This window comes from Malania oleifera, chromosome 1 (genome assembly GCF_029873635.1).
Source record: "Malania oleifera isolate guangnan ecotype guangnan chromosome 1, ASM2987363v1, whole genome shotgun sequence".
Lineage (NCBI taxonomy): Eukaryota > Viridiplantae > Streptophyta > Magnoliopsida > Santalales > Ximeniaceae > Malania > Malania oleifera.
The window spans coordinates 121,379,559-121,400,039 of NC_080417.1; the positions used below are offsets into that span (position 1 = coordinate 121,379,559).

General features: G+C 38.6%; 1 protein-coding gene across 1 annotated transcript in view; it reads right to left on the reverse strand.

Annotated features, from left to right (window-relative positions):
• Positions 1-1,694: 1,694 nt before the first annotated feature.
• Positions 1,695-20,481, reverse strand: part of LOC131163965 (uncharacterized) — a 119,846-nt gene continuing 101,059 nt past the window's right edge. The window contains exons 16-18 of the mRNA XM_058120833.1: positions 13,064-13,234; positions 2,252-2,311; positions 1,695-2,156 (exon numbers count right to left, since the gene is read on the reverse strand). Of these exons, the coding sequence (XP_057976816.1) occupies positions 2,043-2,156; positions 2,252-2,311; positions 13,064-13,234 (345 nt within the window). The 3' untranslated portion in view covers positions 1,695-2,042. The remainder of the gene's footprint in view (positions 2,157-2,251; positions 2,312-13,063; positions 13,235-20,481) is intronic.

Genomic DNA, 20,481 nt, shown 5'->3' on the forward strand with positions numbered 1-20,481 from the left:
TTACATATATGCATGCCTACATCAGTACACATGTGCATGTGTGTATGTATGAACTGTATTAATCCTCTAAACATATATGGGTTTTACAATAATAAATGGATAAGGTAAGACAGTTGTTATAGTCATGAGAGTCACTAGCAATGTTATGGGCCGTCCTTTTTTAAATACATGGGTGCACCCAAACTAGTCTACACTAATTAATACCTTTGACAAATTATTAAGCTTTATACAATAAAATTTAATATATAAATTATTTAGAAAATCTAATTTATCAATTAATAACTTTTGTCAATCACGACTTATAATTTCTCTAATGACTAATTTGTCATATGTCCTAATACATAATTTCAAATCAATTTAAAACTTCTGTTGTCAAACTAGCATAACTTCTCTCATCATAAAATATAAGGGAATACTAACCTTGTGTTTAGAGAGGTCTTAAATTTAAATTTGTATTGGATTTGAATAATATGTAATGTAAAATTACATTAAAATTTGTCAAAATCTAAGATTTGAAACTCATGTTCCCAAACACAACCCTAAGTATCCAGAGGTTTGTGACATTATAAACTCACGTGGTAAAAGCAGAGAAGAGACAATAGGAACCTGCTTGTACTCCCCCGTCTCCGCTTGCCATGTGAGCTTGTGATGGTTATAGGCTCGTGATGAACATCACGATTAACAAATATTATTTAATAAAAAATATAAAAATTAAAAGAACCCCTAGAGCATGTACACAACAAATAAAAAGTCTTATAGTACTTCACAATGACATCTCTGAATTTGATCCCCAAATGACTAGAGATAATCGAAATCTTTTGGCTCAACTTTTTCCTAGTTTTTTGAGAAAGCAATCCCATTTTTCACCTTAAATTAATCAAAATATGCAGGATTTCTTACTTTATGGGGTTAAATCAATACACTTTAAAAGAAAATATTAGAATATCAATCTCATTGATATCATAAGTATCATACACGTAAATTTGGGATCCAATTTGAGATTTTCCTCAGAAGGGATGAAAGAAATATCCTCATCATATGTTTGGAATGCAAGCTTAGATTTAAATTTGTGTAAAGTTAAATTTAAAACTAAGCCTTGAAATCCGCATTTCTAAACATAGCATCAGTCTATAATGGTAGACAGTTCATAACATTCATGTAATCTACTCTTACAATCATATATATTTTTTAATTCACAACTTATTATACCGGACCCGCATTCAGTCCGACGGTTACATGGGCAGTCCATACCATACCAGAAAAGCTGATATATTTTACCGCAACATAAGAAAAACATTTACTAGCTAGGCGGCAACTGTAGAAATTCTAATACGCCTTATTTCAGGTCTTTGCCACAATCTTCCTCAATATTTGGCAGCTTGGATTGAGCTTTTATTGTATGAATTTATACAAAATGGAATATAAGTTATTTTGAATTTTGTCCGAATCTATGAATATTCATATCCAATGCCTAAAATTGCTCTTGAAACATTTTTTTGCCCTAAAGTTTACCAGCAGCATGGTACTTCCGCATCCTGTGCTATTACAAAACTGAGAAATTATTCCTGAAACACACATTGTAAAAGAAACGTTTGCTAGTTTCATTGGTTTGATCAAAATAGAATCTAGCAAGCAGTCTGAGAAGATTGCAGATTTTTACCATCAATGATCGGAACTAAATATGTAACAAAAAATTTATGACAAGAAAACTTAATATTAAATTGTGCAACTTTCTCATAGTTTACAAATGCCACACAATGTGCGGGCTAAATCCAATCATTTCTAATGTAATCAAACATATAGTGCTATATGTAAAAATTGGGGGGTCCAGTTCCTAATATCTCATATTTAGGAAAGATGATCATGCTTCAATCCATCCTGAGGCAGATACTCCAGTTCTGAAGTGCAAGACTGCAATGATCAGTGCTTACCAGGCACCCTAGATACGAGGAATGAATTTCTATAAGCTCACTTTTGCTTAAGGGATTCACGAGTAAAAAAATCATTTCAATTTTATGAAGGACAGTCTAGGTTGGTCCTATTTATGCTAATTCCTCATTGTTTTCATCAGCATTCACTTCACTGGTTTCCAATTCCTTGACTTTCTCAAGCTGTCTCAAGAGATCCAACCTCTCTGCTCCATATGTCGAGGGTATCTGCCAAAATTACAAATTAATATAGCCTATCCAAGAGATTGGAAATTCACAAAATAAAAAAAAAAAGTGAAAATGTCAAGAGTCTGAAGCCGCACCAGTGCTGGCACGTATCTCTGAATAGCGGCCAACATCGCTGCATGCCCAACAGCAGTGACCTAAGGGACATAAATTATGGTTCAGACATCAAATCATGATGGGCATGAAAATTGTAATTATGCATACAAAAACACTAAATAGATTAAAATTAGTTTATTCTCTACCCAAAAAATCTTTGAATTAAGAAGTAAATAAACCCCCTTCAGCTTAAATCTCAACTTTCAAGCACCCAAATAAACAATATTTTTTTGAGAAGCATGTTAAGCTCAAGAAGCATCCCAGACAATCCAAGTGCAACCTAACTTTCAAGACCCTGAAAAGCTCACCTGTGCCAATAAGCACTCTAATGCAACCCATGCTCTTTACTAAACAACCTCTATTGAATGCATGTTTTTTTGTTTGGTTCTTCCTTTGCAACATAGAGATACTAATTGAAGAGATGTAATGCTGCAATGCAGATAAGACAGTATACAACTGCATATGAGTCGGACAAAAGACTCAGACCACGAGGCCTACCAAGCTAGCTGAAGCTCTGTTTCAGAAGAGATGGGCTATAGCCACACATTTGCAGCAATCGCTGTTCATACATGTATAATGCCAGACAAATAGAACTGAGTCGTTGGCCAGTTTCACCTAATGCTTGGAATGAGACCTTCAGTCTGGGTTTGTTCATTGCTGTTCTGATGTGGAGGATCCACATGGGGCGCAGCAACCACAGAGCATACTGGGTTTAGAACAACAACCTCTGCTGTGGGCAAAGAGATTAACCACTCAAGGAGTGATGGAGGCACCGAAGGAGTCTCTAAGCTGCCATGGCTCTAATACCAATTAGGTACTTAGTGTAGGATTGTAAGCAAGAAAGTGGAAGAAAGAAACAAAATGTATTAGGAACACACACAGAAATTTCATTAAGATTAGTCACACCCCATTTGGATCCTCCACTTCAGAACAACGATGAACAAACCCAAACTGAAGGTCTCATTCCAATCATCCCTTTTCCTTTAAAGTCATTAGAGATTAAGACCTAAGGTGCACTTGACCTGTTTGAAGGCCATGGATGGCCGTGTTTTGGTCGGGCAGAGCTGGCTTCTCTAATGGTTGATAGGGAACAAGGATACTTCGATTGATTCTGTGTTTTATTTCACAAGTTGGGCCAGAGATCTCTTCACTCTTAGGTTGTGAGAGGAGGTTCTGATTGTGTCAATTAAGAAGTCATGTCATCTAGAACCATGTTGACTCCATCCCCATCCCTTAGCTCTTATCCTAGATCTTCATCTACTTCAAGCCTAGATCATCTAGATTTTATGTATGAAGTAGATTATGTACCCGAAGATAGCCTTGTCCCCCAAACCAAGAGTCCTTATATTACAAACCCATATTACATCTATGAAAAAACCAAATACCCTTTAAACATTATGAAGAAATTCACTGGCAAGACAGTTGCACCGAGAGGCGTCAAAGAAGTCATTGAGGCTTCTCCTTTCGACTCTCACCAACTCTTGGCAATTGAAGCAAAACGGTTTGTTACTTTGGAATTCTCCCTGGAGCTTCCTCGAAAGTATCTCAAGTAGGGATTCTCCCATATTCATGTCGGTGCAATAATGCTCTACCATACCTTTTGAGGGAGAAAAGGCCTTCCGATTTGCTCTAGAATTGCTCTCATTGATTCAAAGTTTTGTAAGTACGAGCATGTCTGCATTGTCACTATGCAAACAACATTGAATGCAAGGACGGTTAGCTTCACAGTCTTCCCCAATTTCTATTTGCATCTATCCGATCCCAATATGAGAAATGCTCTTAAAGTCCATATCCGTATTGTTGGAGCACCCGAGATCTCTAATTCCATAGCAGTCACCCCCACCATCAAATGGTTTATAGACTTTAGAACCATTCTTTTGATCTGGCAACCCCTCAGGAAAATCAAGATGCTCACCTCATTAATTATGATACTACTCTTGTCCCAAGCCATGTCCACATCCCAAGGTAGCCACCTAGAGAAGAACTCCTAAAACTTCTCCCAAAATCTTGGGTGACCAAGTATGAGCAGCTTCACCAAATACCTAAGCTAGTCATCCTCCATGATCCAGTCTATAAAACTATGAAAAATGGTGATGTTCACATCTCCTTCACAAAGGATCAGGAATCCTCAACAAACTCATCTCCTAGCATGTCTTTCCCACCATGATGATTCAACTGCATCAAAATTCATCACCACTTTTGAAAGATCAGAAGATCACGATCAGACCGTTAACCACTTCTATCAACTTGACCGATCCAGCATCTCTGGGATCTTAGGTCCCTATTCCATACTTCAGGGAGACGATTTTCCGATTCACGAACTCATGATCAAATCCGGTCATAAGTGGTTTGACACCAACTGTACCTGTAATGAATGTTTTAATGATCCGATGTACGAATGGTTTGATGAAGAAGAAGTTACAGGTAAGAAAAAGAAGAACAACTCCTAGAAAAAACTCAAAAAGAGATATGAAGATGGAAATCCAAAAGTCCGCTTGTTAGGAGAACCATCAGGGAAATTTGACTACTATGCCAAGTACGAGGGGAAAAGGACAAAAGATGATGAGTTTCCTTACCATGGTTTTAAATCGTGGTAGTAGATAGCGTAACGTAATGGTAACGGGAAGTGGGAGTAGCGCATGTTACATAGCAGGACGCGGGTGTAACGACTGTGAATTTTTTTGAAGCACGCACAACCTTGTACATATTAGCAGACTTGCATGTTTTAAGCTTTGAGCCCTTAGAAAGAGTTTTAGTGTATTTTGGATCCTTAAGTTTGAGTAACTAAGTTATTTGATAAGGGCAACAAGTTTACATTGTTTTAAACCACCATTGATAGAAAAATTACATGTGTGCGCATATTTATACTCCTCATTGTTCTTATTTGTGCTAAATTCTTAAGTGTGCTAAATTAATTAATAAAACAAAATACATTATACGCTCTATTAATCTATTAGACACATAAGACATACGAATAATATAAATATAAAATAGCTAGAAAAGAAAGAAGGTTGAAGTTGAAAAATATAGAACATAAATATCACATTACTAATATTATCAAAAGAAAATATTTCCTAACAAGTTAGTAATTTCAAATTGTTAATTAATGCATCTCTTGTGAGTATTTAAAGAAACAGTAAATTTTGTATCATTATCATCCTCATTATAATCTTTTCCCCCTCTCGCCACATGGCATATTGAGAATGATTTATGAAAGAGAGAGAAAAAGTGAGAAGAAAAAGTAAAAAATAAAATAATTTTTTTGGTGTAGCAGTCATGTAGCAATTACGTAATGCCTTTATGTAACGGTTGTGGTCTGTAAGGGCCATTACAACCCTAATTTTCTTCCCACCAATTTCATGGTGTGTAGCGGTATCAGTAACCTAAAAAACCGTTACGTAATGTTGTTACATAATGGTTGCGGCCGTTATTTAAAACCATGTTCCCTAGATAAACATGCTAAGACCTTCGAACTATGATGGTGACTTCCCATCATTAGAGTATGAAGATGTGAGATCTCGAACAAAGAACTCCTAGAAGATCAAAGATCCAATTGTAGTCAACCTAGACGGATCTACTAAGCAGTTATCCCCGGCAGAGGCAACTCTCAATTGGCAGTCAGAAAATGTCAGCCTAGAATAGAATTCTCCAGCAAATTATGGATAATGTGATCATAGTAGTCAGAGGCGTGAGGCGAGCCGAGGCGCAAAGGGTCTTTGAAGCCGAGACGCGAGGCGCGAGGCGAAGGCGCGCGCCTCACGAAGGTGAGGTGCACAATTATTAAAATGGTGTAAAATATCTATTTGGGGTAATTTATATATGAACATATGAATATCTAGTTATATTAGAATTTAAAATGCCAAAACATTCAATAACAAAATTGGAAATTTAATAAAATTGCCAAGACAAAGCCCAAAAGCATCAACAATTCAACATAGTTCAACATCAAAAGAATAGAGTACAATAAAAGATTTCAAAATATAAAATCTAAAAATCCTCCTCAATCACCACTCATCACTCATCATCAACTAAGTCGGCGAAGATATCATCATCTTCCTCTTCATCATCAGAACTGTTTTCTCCAACATCTTTTTCCTCTTCCGTCTCCTCTGCACTATCCACTTGGATTTCATCCTCATCTACAAGTTCCAACATTGTGGTCCGACCCCTAGCACTGGTTGCACTACTAGATGAAGCCCTTCCTCTTCCTCTAGACGATGATGGCATATTGGTACTTATTCTTGATCTAGTGTGATGCGGGGGGTTATTTAGTCCAGCAGCTCTAGCAACAAAATCCCAAGTCAAATTATCATCTTCAAACACAAGTTCACCATCCTCATCAAAATCACCATCCATCCTACCAATCAACCACTCATTAGTATCATCAATGTCCTTTAGGAGGATGGGATCAATGGTGTCACGTTTTTCGTATCAACGCCTCAGAGTTCGATTATATTTCACAAATACCAAATCATTCAAGCGTTGCTGGGATAGCCTATTTCTCCTTTTGCTATGAAGCTGCAAAAAGTTTAAAGTAATATGGTTAATAATGATTCTAAAAAGCAGTAGATTGGTAGTTCTTGTTCTTTAATAATTAATCCATGATATGCTAATGACTTACATGTTGGCATATGCTCCAATTTCTTTCGCAGCCAGTAGCACTACACGTGAGGCTAAGAATTTTCACAGCAAACTTTTGCAAGTTTGGAGTTGTTGATCCATATGCCATCCACCATTGCATTGTTATAAAATAAATTTTAAATGAATATCTACTAGGTAAATAGCAAAAATAATTTTCAAAAATAGAGAGGTAGTACAAATGCCACTTTACCTGGTGCTTTTGTCTTCCTTTGTCTCACTGCCAAACTAATTCCAAAGACGCCACTAGCGGCATTGTATTTTTCCAACTCATTTGAAACTTTATCTTGCATTTCAATAGTTGGCAATAACCTTGCAATACATTTGTACAAACCCGTCATAATTTCTTCATCTTGCAAAATGTTGGGGTTTGAATAGAAAAATTCTAGATTCAAGTAGTGTGCAGCTGCATGCAACGGTTGATGGAGCTGGCATCCCCACCTCGTATCAATAATTTCAAATGCTTCCTTGAATTTATCCTCTCTCTCACCAAAAGCCTTAGCTATGGCTTCCTTAGCCCTATTTTATTGCTTCATAAATGTATCCCATTGCAGGCTTCTTTTCCCCATCAACCAAACGGAGTACACGAACAAGTGGACCTGTTAACTTAAGAGCATAGACGATGGTACTCCAAAAAGTAGGCATCAATCAATAGTAGCTGCTCTTTTGCCAGCCGCCTCCTTTGCCCATTTAGTAGTATTCCAATCTTCAAAAGTAAACATCTTCCTCAAGTTGTTCTTTTAAAGATGGATTGAACGAAGGGTGATGAAGGCAGTTGCAAATCTTGTAACTGCAGGTCTTAGCAACTCCTTTCCTCCAGTGAATTGTCTCATCAAGTTGACAACGCCAACACGATTATAGATATAGCCATTCAAAAAAATTGTCCTTTTCAAAGTTGCATGAATTGAAGGCATCTTCCCAATATCCTCCAAAATTAAATCAATGCAATGAGCAGCACACGGTGTCCAATATAAATGTGGCCTCTTTGCTTCCAACAATCTCCCTGTTCAAAAATCAAGGAATGAAGTCATTAAAATATTAAAATAAACAATATATACACTATAGAAAGTAGTTCTAAAAATAAGTTCTTACCTACTGCAACATAGTTTGACGCATTGTCAATTACCACTTGAATCACATTTGATTCTCCAATTTTCTCTACCATCTCATCAAGTATTCTATACATTCTATCTGCATTCTTGACAATATTAGAAGCATCAATAGAATTGATGAATACTGATCCCCTTGGAGAGTTCACTAAAAAGTTGATTATGTCCTTATTAGCAACGGAATCTCTCCAACCATCAGACATAATTGAGCAGCCATATTTTGTCCATTCCTACTTATGGACCTTCAACAACTCTTTCATTCTACTAACTTGCTCCTTTAGGTAAGGAACTCTCACTTCATGATAGCTAAGTGGCTTTATTCCAGGACCATATTGTCCAATCGATTCAAGTGCCACTGCAAAGCTGCTCAAACGTACAGCATTAAATGTAATCCCAGCATCATACATCCACCTAACAAAATCTCCCATTGCCTTTTTTCTTAGTTCTTTCTTGCACGCTTCATCTTCCCTTCTTTCCTAGCTTGAACCGCTTTCTTTGGATTGGGAGTAAAAAACAAGTCTATAGGCCCCTTCTGTTTTGGTTTCTTCAAGTTGGATTGGTATGATCTTTTATTTCCATCACTAGTAAGCACTCTCTTGCCACGAATGTCAATTTCTTGAACTTCATCTTCTTCATCTTCACCGTAATTATCTATATCATCAAAGTCGGGCAATAACTCATTTTCCTCCTTTTCCATATCTTTCTTCAACATATACTCTTTAATCTCCTCACGTACATGAGCAGGGCACTTAGAGCATTCTTTCACATTTCGAAATCCTCCGACAATGTGTTGTTTTGCCCGAAATATTCCTCCCCTTGTGACTTTAGCACAAAAATTACAAGTCAAATTATTTATATTTTTTTGATCCTCCAAATGTGCATACTTCCATGCAGAATCTTTCTTTGCCGAGGCCTCACATCCAGCACTAGAATCCATTTAAGATTTAGACTTGGTATCCCATATCCTAACTGAAAAAACAATGCATCATATATTTAAAATTTAAGACTTACATAATGCATTTCCAAACAAATTAAAAAACAAGAGCTAAATTTCAATAAAAAGAATAAATATTATGTATTAGTTATAATTTATAAACTTACATTAATTAAACTTAATATTATAAATTAAAAAACAGTAGCTAAATTTCTGTTAAAAAAAATAAATATTATGTTATTAGTTATAATTTATAAGCTTACATTAATTAAACTAAATATTATAAATTAAAAAACAGTAAGCTTACATATAAAGAAGAAGAAAAAGAGCCGGCAGCAGTCAGCGGTCAGCAGTCAGCAGCATGCAGCAGGAAGAAGAAGAAGAAGAGAAGCAGCAGGCAGCAGGACGCAAGCAGCAGCAGCAGCAGAAGAAGAAGAAGAAGAAGAAGAAGAAGAAGACTTACAAAGGTTCAAAGGCTTAAAGACGATCTCCAGCTGGTTCAAAATGTTGAAGGCGACGTGACGAACTCACGTCGTGCTTGAAGGCAGTCAGACGAACTCACGACTGCTTCAAAGGCAGGCAGACGAACTCGCGAGGGCTGGTTCGAAAAGAAGTCGCGCAGGTCTTGCTTCTTCAAAATGTCGAAGATGAACTCACGATCCTGGTCGAAGCTCAAAGACGAAGTCGTGAAGGCTTCCGGCTGGTTCAAAGGCTCGCAAACGAACTCACCAAGGGCTTCGAAGGGTCGAACGGGGCTAGGGCTCTGTTCGTTTGAGTTGAATGAGGGATACGAGTCTGGCTTAGGCTATTTCTCTCCTTTAAATGGCTTAAAAATACACAAGGCGCGCCTCACTGCGCCTCGCGCTTCACTGCGCCTCGTCTCGCCTGGGGTCGCCTCTTGCAGGTCGCCTCGCCCCACCTGGTATGAGGCGGAAGACTCATTGCCTCACTGCGCCTTGCGCCTAGGGGCGCCTCAGGTGCTCTTTTAACTACTATGAATGTGATACCCCATAGATGAAAGACTTAAAAGATTAGATGTTACTACCCATCTCAACAAGGTACACCTTTATTTTCGGGAGTCTTCCCATAAGAACTTCATAGTTAAGCGTGCTTGGCTTGGAGCAATCTTGGGATGGGTGACTTCCTGAGAAGTTTTCTCAGGAAGTGTGTGAGTGAAGACAAAACACACTGAAAATGACACGTGTTGATTTGTGGGGCCAATCATTAGTCCGATAAGGCCCCCTTGTTGTCTGATCCAGGTGGAGGAGGAGAGACGTAGTGCTCCTTGGCAGACCCAGGGCGTTACAAATGGTATCAGAGCCAACACCCAACCGGAAGTGTGATGAAATTCACATCGCCTGGGTTTGGAAATGTAGGTTCGCAACAAGGACGTTGTGTTCTATAAGTGGGGGAGAATGTGATACCCCATGAATGAAAGACTTAAAAAGATTAGATGTTACTACCCATATCAACAAGGTGCACCCTTCTTTTCGGGAGTTTTCCCATAAGAATTTCATAGTTAAGCGTGCTTGGCTTGGAGCAATCTTGGGATGGGTGACCACCTGGGAAGTTTTCTCAGGAAGTATGTGAGGACAAAACACTCTGAAAAGGACACGTGTTGGTTTGTGGGGTCAGTCATTAGTCCGATAAGGCCCGCCCCCCTGTTGTCTGGTTCAGGCGGAGGAGGAGGAGAGATGCAGTGCTCCCTGGCAGACCCAGGTTGGGGCGTTATAGATAATCAGAGAGAATTGGCCAACAAGGTCGAGAACAAGTTCGATATCACATCCATCATCATCAACAAATGTCAGAACCACATCCAAAGATTGCATGAGGAGCTAGCGCAAATGATTGAGCACAAGTTGACATTCTCTCCAGCTTTCAAAAAGAAAGAAGCAGAAATGCAACACCTCAAAGCTCAGCTAAATTCCCTCGAGCAAAGCCAGTAGCAACAACATAAATAGGCGAGGATTGACCCTCTTTTCCCTCCATCCACTTTGGCTTTCAGCTCTCCTCAACCGACGTTTCGGCATGTTTCAATGCAAGCGTCCTTCAAAGGTAGTGACTCTTTCCTCTATCTAAAAAAAAAAGCAGTACACTCAAAAGCCAACCCAAACTTAGAGGGTTGAATCAACGGCAGTCTCCACTACTCAAAAGAAGAAGAATAAGCAAAAATTAGGAGAATCAAGTGATCCAGATCGAGAACCACAAATTGGGGTTCTAGAAAAGGAAAACTCTATCTCCAAACTTCTTACTGAGATGGCATCCCTTACATCAAGAAGAAGCACCAAAGTCAACACTTGCCATTATGACGGATGATGATTCGACTGAAAAAGAGATACAACCTCCAAGATCGATGATGATGACCCAACCATCCACCCACAAGATGGAATACAACAATCCCACAAATGATGAAGGGGTTATTGACAACATCAATCTCTCAAACAATACTTCATCTGCTATTCCCATGCAAAGTTCGAGCAGCGCAAATGGAAATGGACCTATCATTTCATTGGAAAGAATCCCTCAAAGCCAATGGAGTAATAAGATCTTTGAACTCCATACCTGGTGCAAGGCAGAACTAATTAAAGAAGGGATCACCCTCAAAGAGGTCATTGGCAGAGCTGTTTCTAAATTTATTGAAAGATTAAGAATTTGGTGGATAAACCTTGGAGATTACAGGAAAATGCAGATATTGCAAGTACCAAATCTTGATGTTTTCATATCCACAATCATTGAAGAGTTTTGTGGTGCTTGGGAAAACCATGTTACCCAAGCTAGAGAAGAATACATGGAGATTAAATGCTGCTTACTTAAAAGAAAAGATCTGGAGAAGCATTACAATCTTATCTCTAAAAGATACTACACTCTCTGCGAACCAGATGACCTCAACCTCAAGCAAGCCTATCTTAACAGCTTGCCTGATCCATTAGGAGAAGAAGTCCTCCAAGAACTTAAAATGAGTGGAAAAAAGGCTTGAAAACACCTCCCTTGGTAAAATATATCAGAGTGCTCTTATGAATCTAGACACACTTTGTAGAAAATATGACATGTATAGAATAGTCCAGAAAGTAGGGATGAAGATCACCAAAGAATGCAAAAAGGATCTCCTCATCAAATGTAATAGGAACACACTGAGAGAAATTTCATTACGAACAAGAGGTATACATGGAACTCTTACAAGAGACTTCTTTGCCCTCCCTTGCTCTGCCTAGCTAGAAGCTAGAAGCTCTCCTTAAATAGATGAGTGAGGGAATATGCCATGGCATCTAGGAATATGCTCCGACATATTCTTTTTTCTTATCTCCTTTACATAAAACTTACAAAGATAAAGATAAGATTCTCTTTACCCAAAGTAACTTTAGATAAAGCTAACACTACACAACACAATAACAGTTAGTGAGCAGTCTCAGTATTAAGGACACACCCTTTCCAGCTGTTGGTTTGCAGACCAGATTATAAGCAAGCATTGTAGCAGCATAGCTGCATATGACAGATCCAATGAATATCCCTCACACTGATGCAGACAACTGCCAACAGTTTATGTACTTCCAAGTTCGGAATAACTAATTAAACAGTCATGAAACGACATATCTGGCCCTTGATACTTCCCAAGGACAGCTTCAATTCCATGACAAGACTAAAGATGGAAGGAATCAGTTTTTAATGGTGGCAATAAGTCATATCATTCATGTAATCTGCCCACAGAATGCCACATGATTCAATTGGCAAGTTGCTCGGGTCAAGCTATATCCAAAAGATACATAAGCAGTGCATCTATAATCATGCCAAAAAAATTTGAAGAACTTGACCTATATGCCCTTAGCTTCTCCAATAATGTTATAAAATGTCCTAAAGAATCATTGCAAAGTTAACATGATTCAGGACTTGCAATGCCAACAGATATGGAAAGGAGGCTGACAAAATTAACAAAATAATAGCTGTTGTTTCTTTTGATCTGCAAGGAAAAACTAATGATCACATGTACAGAAATGTTATGTATGGTGCTGTCTAGGGTTGACGGAAGGATAAAGAAAAGAAAGACAAAAATAATCATTGGAAAAAGAAATATAAAAAGAATCATATTGACATCATACTGTGGAATTAATACTTACAGGGAGGAGCATAAGAACGCCAATGGGTATTACTGATGCCAAGTCATAAATAGTTCTCTGAAGAACTTTCTTTTCTTTCTCTGTCAGTTCATCTCCTATTAGAGCCCTTCTAAGTAAACCCATTGCAGCAGCAACATCTATAGCCAGAAGTTGGGTTCCTTGCAAAACATCCTATTTATCAATAACCGAGATAATTAGCACTCAGATTTCCATTCAATGTAAAAAAGATATGATAGGCTCTTAAATGAAGTATCAATTCCAAACATACAGCAGTTCTGAAAATATAAACACCCCCACCCCTCCCAACAAAAAGGGGACAAAAACAAAAACAAAAAGTCAAAAAAAAAACACACCAGCTCCAAACACCACTTGATTGATAGATGCTTCATCCATGTTCATGGATGACCTAGAAGCACCCTAACAAGAAATTATTTTTGGACTTCAGTCCAAAGTTAATTGAGAAGATTAATTTGGTAACTAATATCGGAATGGAAATGCGGTGTGCCACATGCTATAAAATGTAGAACAATAGGGGCAAACCTATATATATAACCCGGATGGAAAGCACACAAAGAAGTTCTGAATGCAAAGATGCACTCTTTAAAACTAACAATAGTAATTAAAAATTGGTCTTTCAAAAGTATCAAATTTTTTGTCTATATAGTTGAGCTAATTTGTTTATATTAGTTGTATAGAAGCATGGCACTGTTCTAGTTTACACCAAGTTCTTGAACTTTGCTCCTTTTTTCTTTTGGTAAAAGGCAGCCACAAGAATAGAGACTTGAAAATAGGACAGAAACTCAACCCAGAAAACAATCCAGAACAATAGGGAACCAAAAAATGAGAAACTTATAATTGCAAACAACTAACGAGAGAAATTAAAATCAGTTAGGGTCTGGGTGAAAGCAATTACTTAGTCCGTCCACCCATTCTTGACAAGAAACATGAATATTGCTGATCATACTAGCTCTAATCAGGACTTCCACCATGGTTTTTTCTGTCAAAGATTTACATGAGTTCTTTGATTCCTCTCCATCCATATGCCATGGAGAGTAGCAGCAAGACTAGCACTTTGAATCTGCTGGATAGGATCTTTCCCTTTAACATGTGATTCAAAACCGCAGTTCATCAACCAAATCCATAGGATTCCCATTAATTAACAAGAGAAAGATCTTCCCCCAAACTTTTCTAGAGAAAGGACACTTAGAAGTACTTTGATGGTGTTTTAGTCATGTTGGAGATTGTAGGAACAATCAAGGTTGGTAGGAAACCAAGTTGGAAATGGTCATGATCTAAGCAGTCATACCAACCGTCTGCCAGCCCACCTACTTGTTTGGGTCCTTATATGGTGCAAAAACAAAGCAAGAAGCTTGCTAATCTAAAATCAGCATCCCAGGTCAGGCATCAACATCACCAAGGTTCTCACAAAGAATTTCCTAGCATCACATTTAAGACATCCAATGAATGGCAATCAAACTACAATGACCTTTCCGCTGTAAGGAACAGTAACCATTCCTTGAGTAGGCTTCTCTTCCAAATTCACAGACTTGATCCAAATTAATTTATTTGAATGTTTCAAAGCCAAACTTTGTTAATTCCCTCTCTGCAACCAAGTTATGGAACCTGAATCCACCATGACATCCCACTTCAACTCCTTTAATCTTCACCCCTACATACACAAGGCTTTTTGGCAATAAAGGCTTCTCTGCAGTAATAGTATTCAGCAATTGCACAGGATTGACACATAAGTATGACAATCAAATAGAGTCAAAGACACCATAGCATTCAAGTTTTCCTGCTTAAGACACTCGGGCTTGGTGAGGGCCATTGCAGATGAAGCAACTGAACTTTGGTAATTCTGTGCCATTTGTTTCCTCTTATTCTGATTGTTCCCTTGCCTTGAATTTATCCTGCTTTCCCTTCATCTTTCCCTTATTTTCACTGGTCTTGCCCTTGGAACTCTTTGTTTGGGGGTTGACTCTGAAATCCATAGGCCTATCCCCAGCTACAATGATTGCAAGGAGGTCTTTCACCCTCAGCCCACAGTAGTAAACTAGACAAGAAATAAAGCAACTTTTCTTCCTCCAACATGTTCTCAATCCTAGCATCAACAAACTAAATTCCTTCTTATAGTCAAGAATAGAGCCCATATGTTTCAACAGCTTCAATGCATCCCTTGCGACCCATGCCATAATAGAGGGGACAAAATCCATCAGTTCCTTCTTCAGTGTTTTCCCAAGTTTCAACAGCTTCCCTTGCAACCCATGCGGTCCTTCCACACTTGAAAGTCTGGAGGATATTTCTATCTTTGATGAGGGGGTTTTGGGTGTAGAGTTGGCTGTGAGCAGGCAATGTGGGGATGGGTTGTTACTTACTCAGGGGGAGGAGATTAGTGCACAGGAAGTTGGTGCTCAAAAAATTCTGGGTAGTATGGAGATGTAGCTAGCACATCCTGGAGGGATTGAAGTTCGTTTTGAATGGGTCTAAAAGGAAAGTGGCTAAAGGTCAGCAGGAACAAGCAAGTTTCTAGAGCTTCATCAATTATGAAGGGAGGGGCTTAAAGAGAGGTTTTTATTTCCTTTTTGGCTCTCTGTCTCCCTCCCTTCCCCCCCCCCCCCCCCCAACCGAAAAAAAAAAACCAACTCTACTTTGATGATCTTTTGTCATCTCCTAGATTGTACTCTCTTTTTGCACTCTAAATATAATTCTTTTGTGGGGAAAAAAAAAAAGAATTATTGTTTTACGTTGTAAGTAGGATCTTATGATCTGATTCTGTGGAACCCCTGATGCAAATAATCAATGAGAAAATGATAGATAACCAATAGAAAACAAGACAAAAGCAATATAAAATAATTGGGAAAAAATAAAGAGCCAGGGAAAAATCAAAACAAGACACAACTTAGTGCTTAATTCTCAATATTCAGATCTGCCTCTCATGGTTAGACATCAAGCCATCCCAAAAGAAACAATCTCTGGGAAATAATAGCAAATCCCTAAATGCTGAAAATTAAAAAATTAAATTCCTAAATTATGCCTACATGTGATGGGGAGCCTTGGCGCAGTTGTAGAGTTGTCGCAGGTTGACCTGTGGATCATGGGCTCAAGGCATGGAAACAGCCTTTTGCAAGGCGGCATGCTAGAAACCCACCAAGGTCCGCCGATTCCCCAGACCCTGCATACATGGGAGCTTTGTGCACTGGACTGCCCTTTTTTATTCCTATATGTGGTAAACACGAACTCTCCAAATGCCTTAATTTTCTCACACATGACCTGATGTTCCATATCATTCGCCTGGTTGGAAGAAGTTCAACCTTAAATTCAAACATTTGAAGGTTGACAAATTAACACATGATGCAAAATTGGAAATGAACAGAATCTGCAAAGTTCAAGAACAAATATGGATGCAAGTGAGCAAAATCATTGAAAACAAACTTATCAGGAATGACAAACTCCAAGCAATCTCACTTGTGTTCAACATAGAACTCAATGGGCTTGCCCTCTTAGATGGCTTAATGACTTAATCACTTAATCTCTGCAATTTCCACCACCTCAAGTTCCACTGTGGATTCTTTGGGCTTATATCTTGATTTGGGAATTCCTTGTCTTTCATGCCCATTGATCCTGCACTGGTTTCAGTTTTCACAGGCTCCTTACACATCTCCATCTGCTGCTCCTCTTCTTCAAAGGAGATTTATATGGGGGGGAGATGGGTGAGGCTTTTAAATATTATTTGGTCAAATGAGGAGTGGTTAAACAACCGATGCAAAAAAGAGGGTTAGGTCTAAAATCTCTTCCCACTATCAAAAAAGGCCCAACCAGGGAAATGTCTATGGAGATTCATAAAAGAGAAAGAAACATTCTGGAGGGAAGTCAATGCTACCAAATATGGTCATCATCATTCTTAGATAATCACTTTACCTAAAAGCTTAAGTTGTTAGGTTGTGAGCCAATGTATATCAAGCCTCAACACTTGCCCGCATGTGCCGACTGATAGGATGTGGAAAGATAAACAAACGATAACAACACCCGTATAGGGAATAAGATAATTCTTAATAAATAAACAATAAATGTCAGCAACAAGACTAGAACCTAGGACCTCTTGGCAACCTGGTTTTGATACCACGTTGGATAATCACTTTACCTAAAAGAATAGTTTGTTAGATTGTGAGCCAACAATGTATATCAAGCCTTAACAATCATGATGGCTAGGCCTTAAAAAAGTTGAATGGAGCTCACGGTGCACGTGTTTGGAAATTCTTTAGGAGAAAATGGGGCAATTTTTTCTCCCTCATTTACTTTCAAATGGGGAATGAGGAGAATGTGTTTTTTGGCATCATATTTGGTGTAGCAAGTCCCAGCTCAGCATACAATACCCTTCTATTTTCAGGCTGCCCTGTGACAAAGATGCCCTTATTAGCCAGCAGCTTGATCTCAATGACCATGGGATGTTCTGGAATATTCCCCTGGTAAAGAATGCATTTGATTGGGAGATAGCTGCCTCTATAAAGTCCAGCACCAGACCACAACCAATGAGCCCAAGTGGACCCCGGATAAAGATGGGAGCTATACGGTTACATTGTACTATAAACATCTAATCTCCCCAACAGAAAACAGTGGCAAATTCCCTTTGAAACTCATTTCGGAAACTGCAGCTACCACAAGGGTTACTTTTTCCATGTGGGATGCAACTATCAAAAAAATTCTCATCATTGACACCCTCCAAAAAAGGGGCTTACTTTTCATTAGTGGGTGCTTCTTATGTCTGGAGCAGGTTGAATCAGTTGAGCACATTCTCTTGCACTGCTCCTGGACTAGGAATTTCTGGAACTTGGCCATTTCCATGATCAAGAAAAAGTGGGTCACTGCAGGCAGCATAAATGGCAAGTCAAGGGCTTGGAAAGGGAGCCACTCTAGTAAGGGTAGAAAGAAGGCTCTTTCCCTCACCCTGCTTGCCATTTTTTGGATAATGCAGAGGGAAAGAAACAGGAGAGCTTTGGAAGGATCAGTTTCCCCACTTCATGTAGTCAAGGATCATTCAATAATTATGATTTTGAATTGGCATAGTGGACATAGTACGCTTGTTGGGAAGGATATTTATGTAATCGTTGCCTTCCTTGACACCCTAGAGTGAGGATTGTTGTATTTTTGTTGTCCTGTTGTAATTGGGTAGCATCTCCCTTATGCTTTTTAATAAATTTCTTTCTTTGCTGACCAAAAAAAGAAAGAACTCTTGGTCCACCATGCTGTAAGCGTTAACAATATTGGGTTGATTGCTACACTTAGTAACCATTGGAGTAGTTTGGTCATAGTCATGACCTCTTAAATCCACATATAAAGATGTCATTACCTTGATCAATTCACCATTCATGTCCATGATGTTCTTGTAATATCGTAAATCCAGATTTTGTCCATTCTATAAGAACATGGATATCTCTCCAGATCTTCGATTCAAGAACATAATTGGTCCTTAGTCACAATGGTTTTTGGCAAGGATTGTGCGTGGCTGATGGCAGTACAGATGCAAGAGTGACGTTGGGGAGATGACAACAGCAGCAAGTATAAAATTGAGGCTGTGGGTTGCGACTTGGGAAGTCTCACAATCAATAGCACACAGACAGAAGATGGGAGAGCCATGAACCTGCGATGGTGGAGATGAGAAGGCAGCAGCTCGTGGTGCTGCGACTATTGTTGGTGAGGTTTCAACAATGATGGCACTCAGGTTGCAGCTTGCTATTGAAAGGAAAGGAAATTCCAGTGGGTGATACAGGAGCTGTTCAAAAAGGAATGTTCAGTTGGGCTCCCCTCTTGATAACAAAAATGGTTGTCAGGTGGTGTCATGAGCCAAGCTTTTCAGGGCTTTATGCTTGCCTCTGTCTGTTTGTGTTCTGCACATTGGGTGTGTAACCATTGTATGTAAATACTAATGTAGGTTTAATTCTTTAGGTAGGGTAATGTGTTTGTGAAAAAAAGGAGCATTACACCTCGGTCATATTGATGTTTCCTTGTGTTAAGAGTAGGAATGACACAGAAAGCTCTTTAGGGAAAGGTGAATGTTCAATAATTGTATAACTCAATCGCTTTGGTAAATGTGTTTAGCCTACCTATCTTTAGGTAGGGTAATGTGTTAGTGAAAAAAAGGAGCATTACACCTCGGTCATATTGATGTTTCCTTGTATTAAGAGTAGGAATGACAAACAAAGCTCTTTAGGGAAAGGTGAATGTTCAATCATTGTATAACTCAATCGCTTTGGTAAATGTGTTTAGCCTACCTATCTCCTTCGCTGAGTACAGTTGCCTAGGTATAATAAGATTAATTGCGTTGCTTTACAGATGACTGCTTGACTCGTGCCTACTTCATTTTTGCTTACTACTTATAGCGCACTTATATTTGATGCTTGTGGACTTGTCCATGTGGCAAATCCAAGGCTTGCGTGCGACAACTAGAGACACATGGCCCTTCAGATGGTGTAAAGTGTTTTGCCCATGACCCGTGGTGTTACTTCTCCAACGCAGCACCAATGGCAATTCTTTTTCCTTTATTTTTGGGGTTTATTTCTCCTACATTTTTCTGCTGCTTCTTTTCCTTGGTTTTTTTTTTTCTTTACAAGAAACAGCAACAATTCTTTCGTTTAATCATCTGAGATTGATGAAAGATTGCCGTTCCCCAGCAGTGGTGATCAAGCATTAAAAAAAAATGTTATGGTATTTTAGGGTTTGGGTGCTGAGGGTGGTAGCTGCAGGCATGATTACGAGGGGATAGAGTTTCAACTATGGATGACAAGATTGGGCTGATGGTTGTCTGACGGCCAAGCTGGCAGTGGTGGATGGTGGTTTAATGATGGCAGAAGGACCAAGATGACACTTTGATACCCAATTGATGCAGGTCTGTGGCAGCAGAGAATTTAGAAATAAAATAAGAGAAAATTAAGAGAAACAAAACAAGGTATCAGTAAATAAAAGAGAAAAATAAAGAGATAAAATCAAAGAAACTCAATTTAGGGCTCAATTCTCAACATTGAAATCTGTCCCCCATGGTTACAGACATCAAGTACATACTTTCTCCTAACCAAAAATCCCTTCCAACTTTTTGATTTTTCCAGTTGTTCCCAGTGGGCCCTACTTGCCCTAATTTTTTCCATTCTACCAATGATACTAAACAAGGGAACAATATCTAGGATATGATATCAAATTCAATAAGGAAATAATCTGTAGAAAAGAATAGAAAATCTCAAAATAAGCAAACATAATTTGGAAAATAAAAGCAAATCCCTAATTAATGAAACATAATAGTAAACCCACAAATGCTGGAAGTTACAAAATTGAAAGATCTTAAATTATGCCTAAACATAAGAAAACACACGAACTCTCCAAATGCCTTAATGTTGCTCATACATGACCCCTTGACATCCCCATCACCC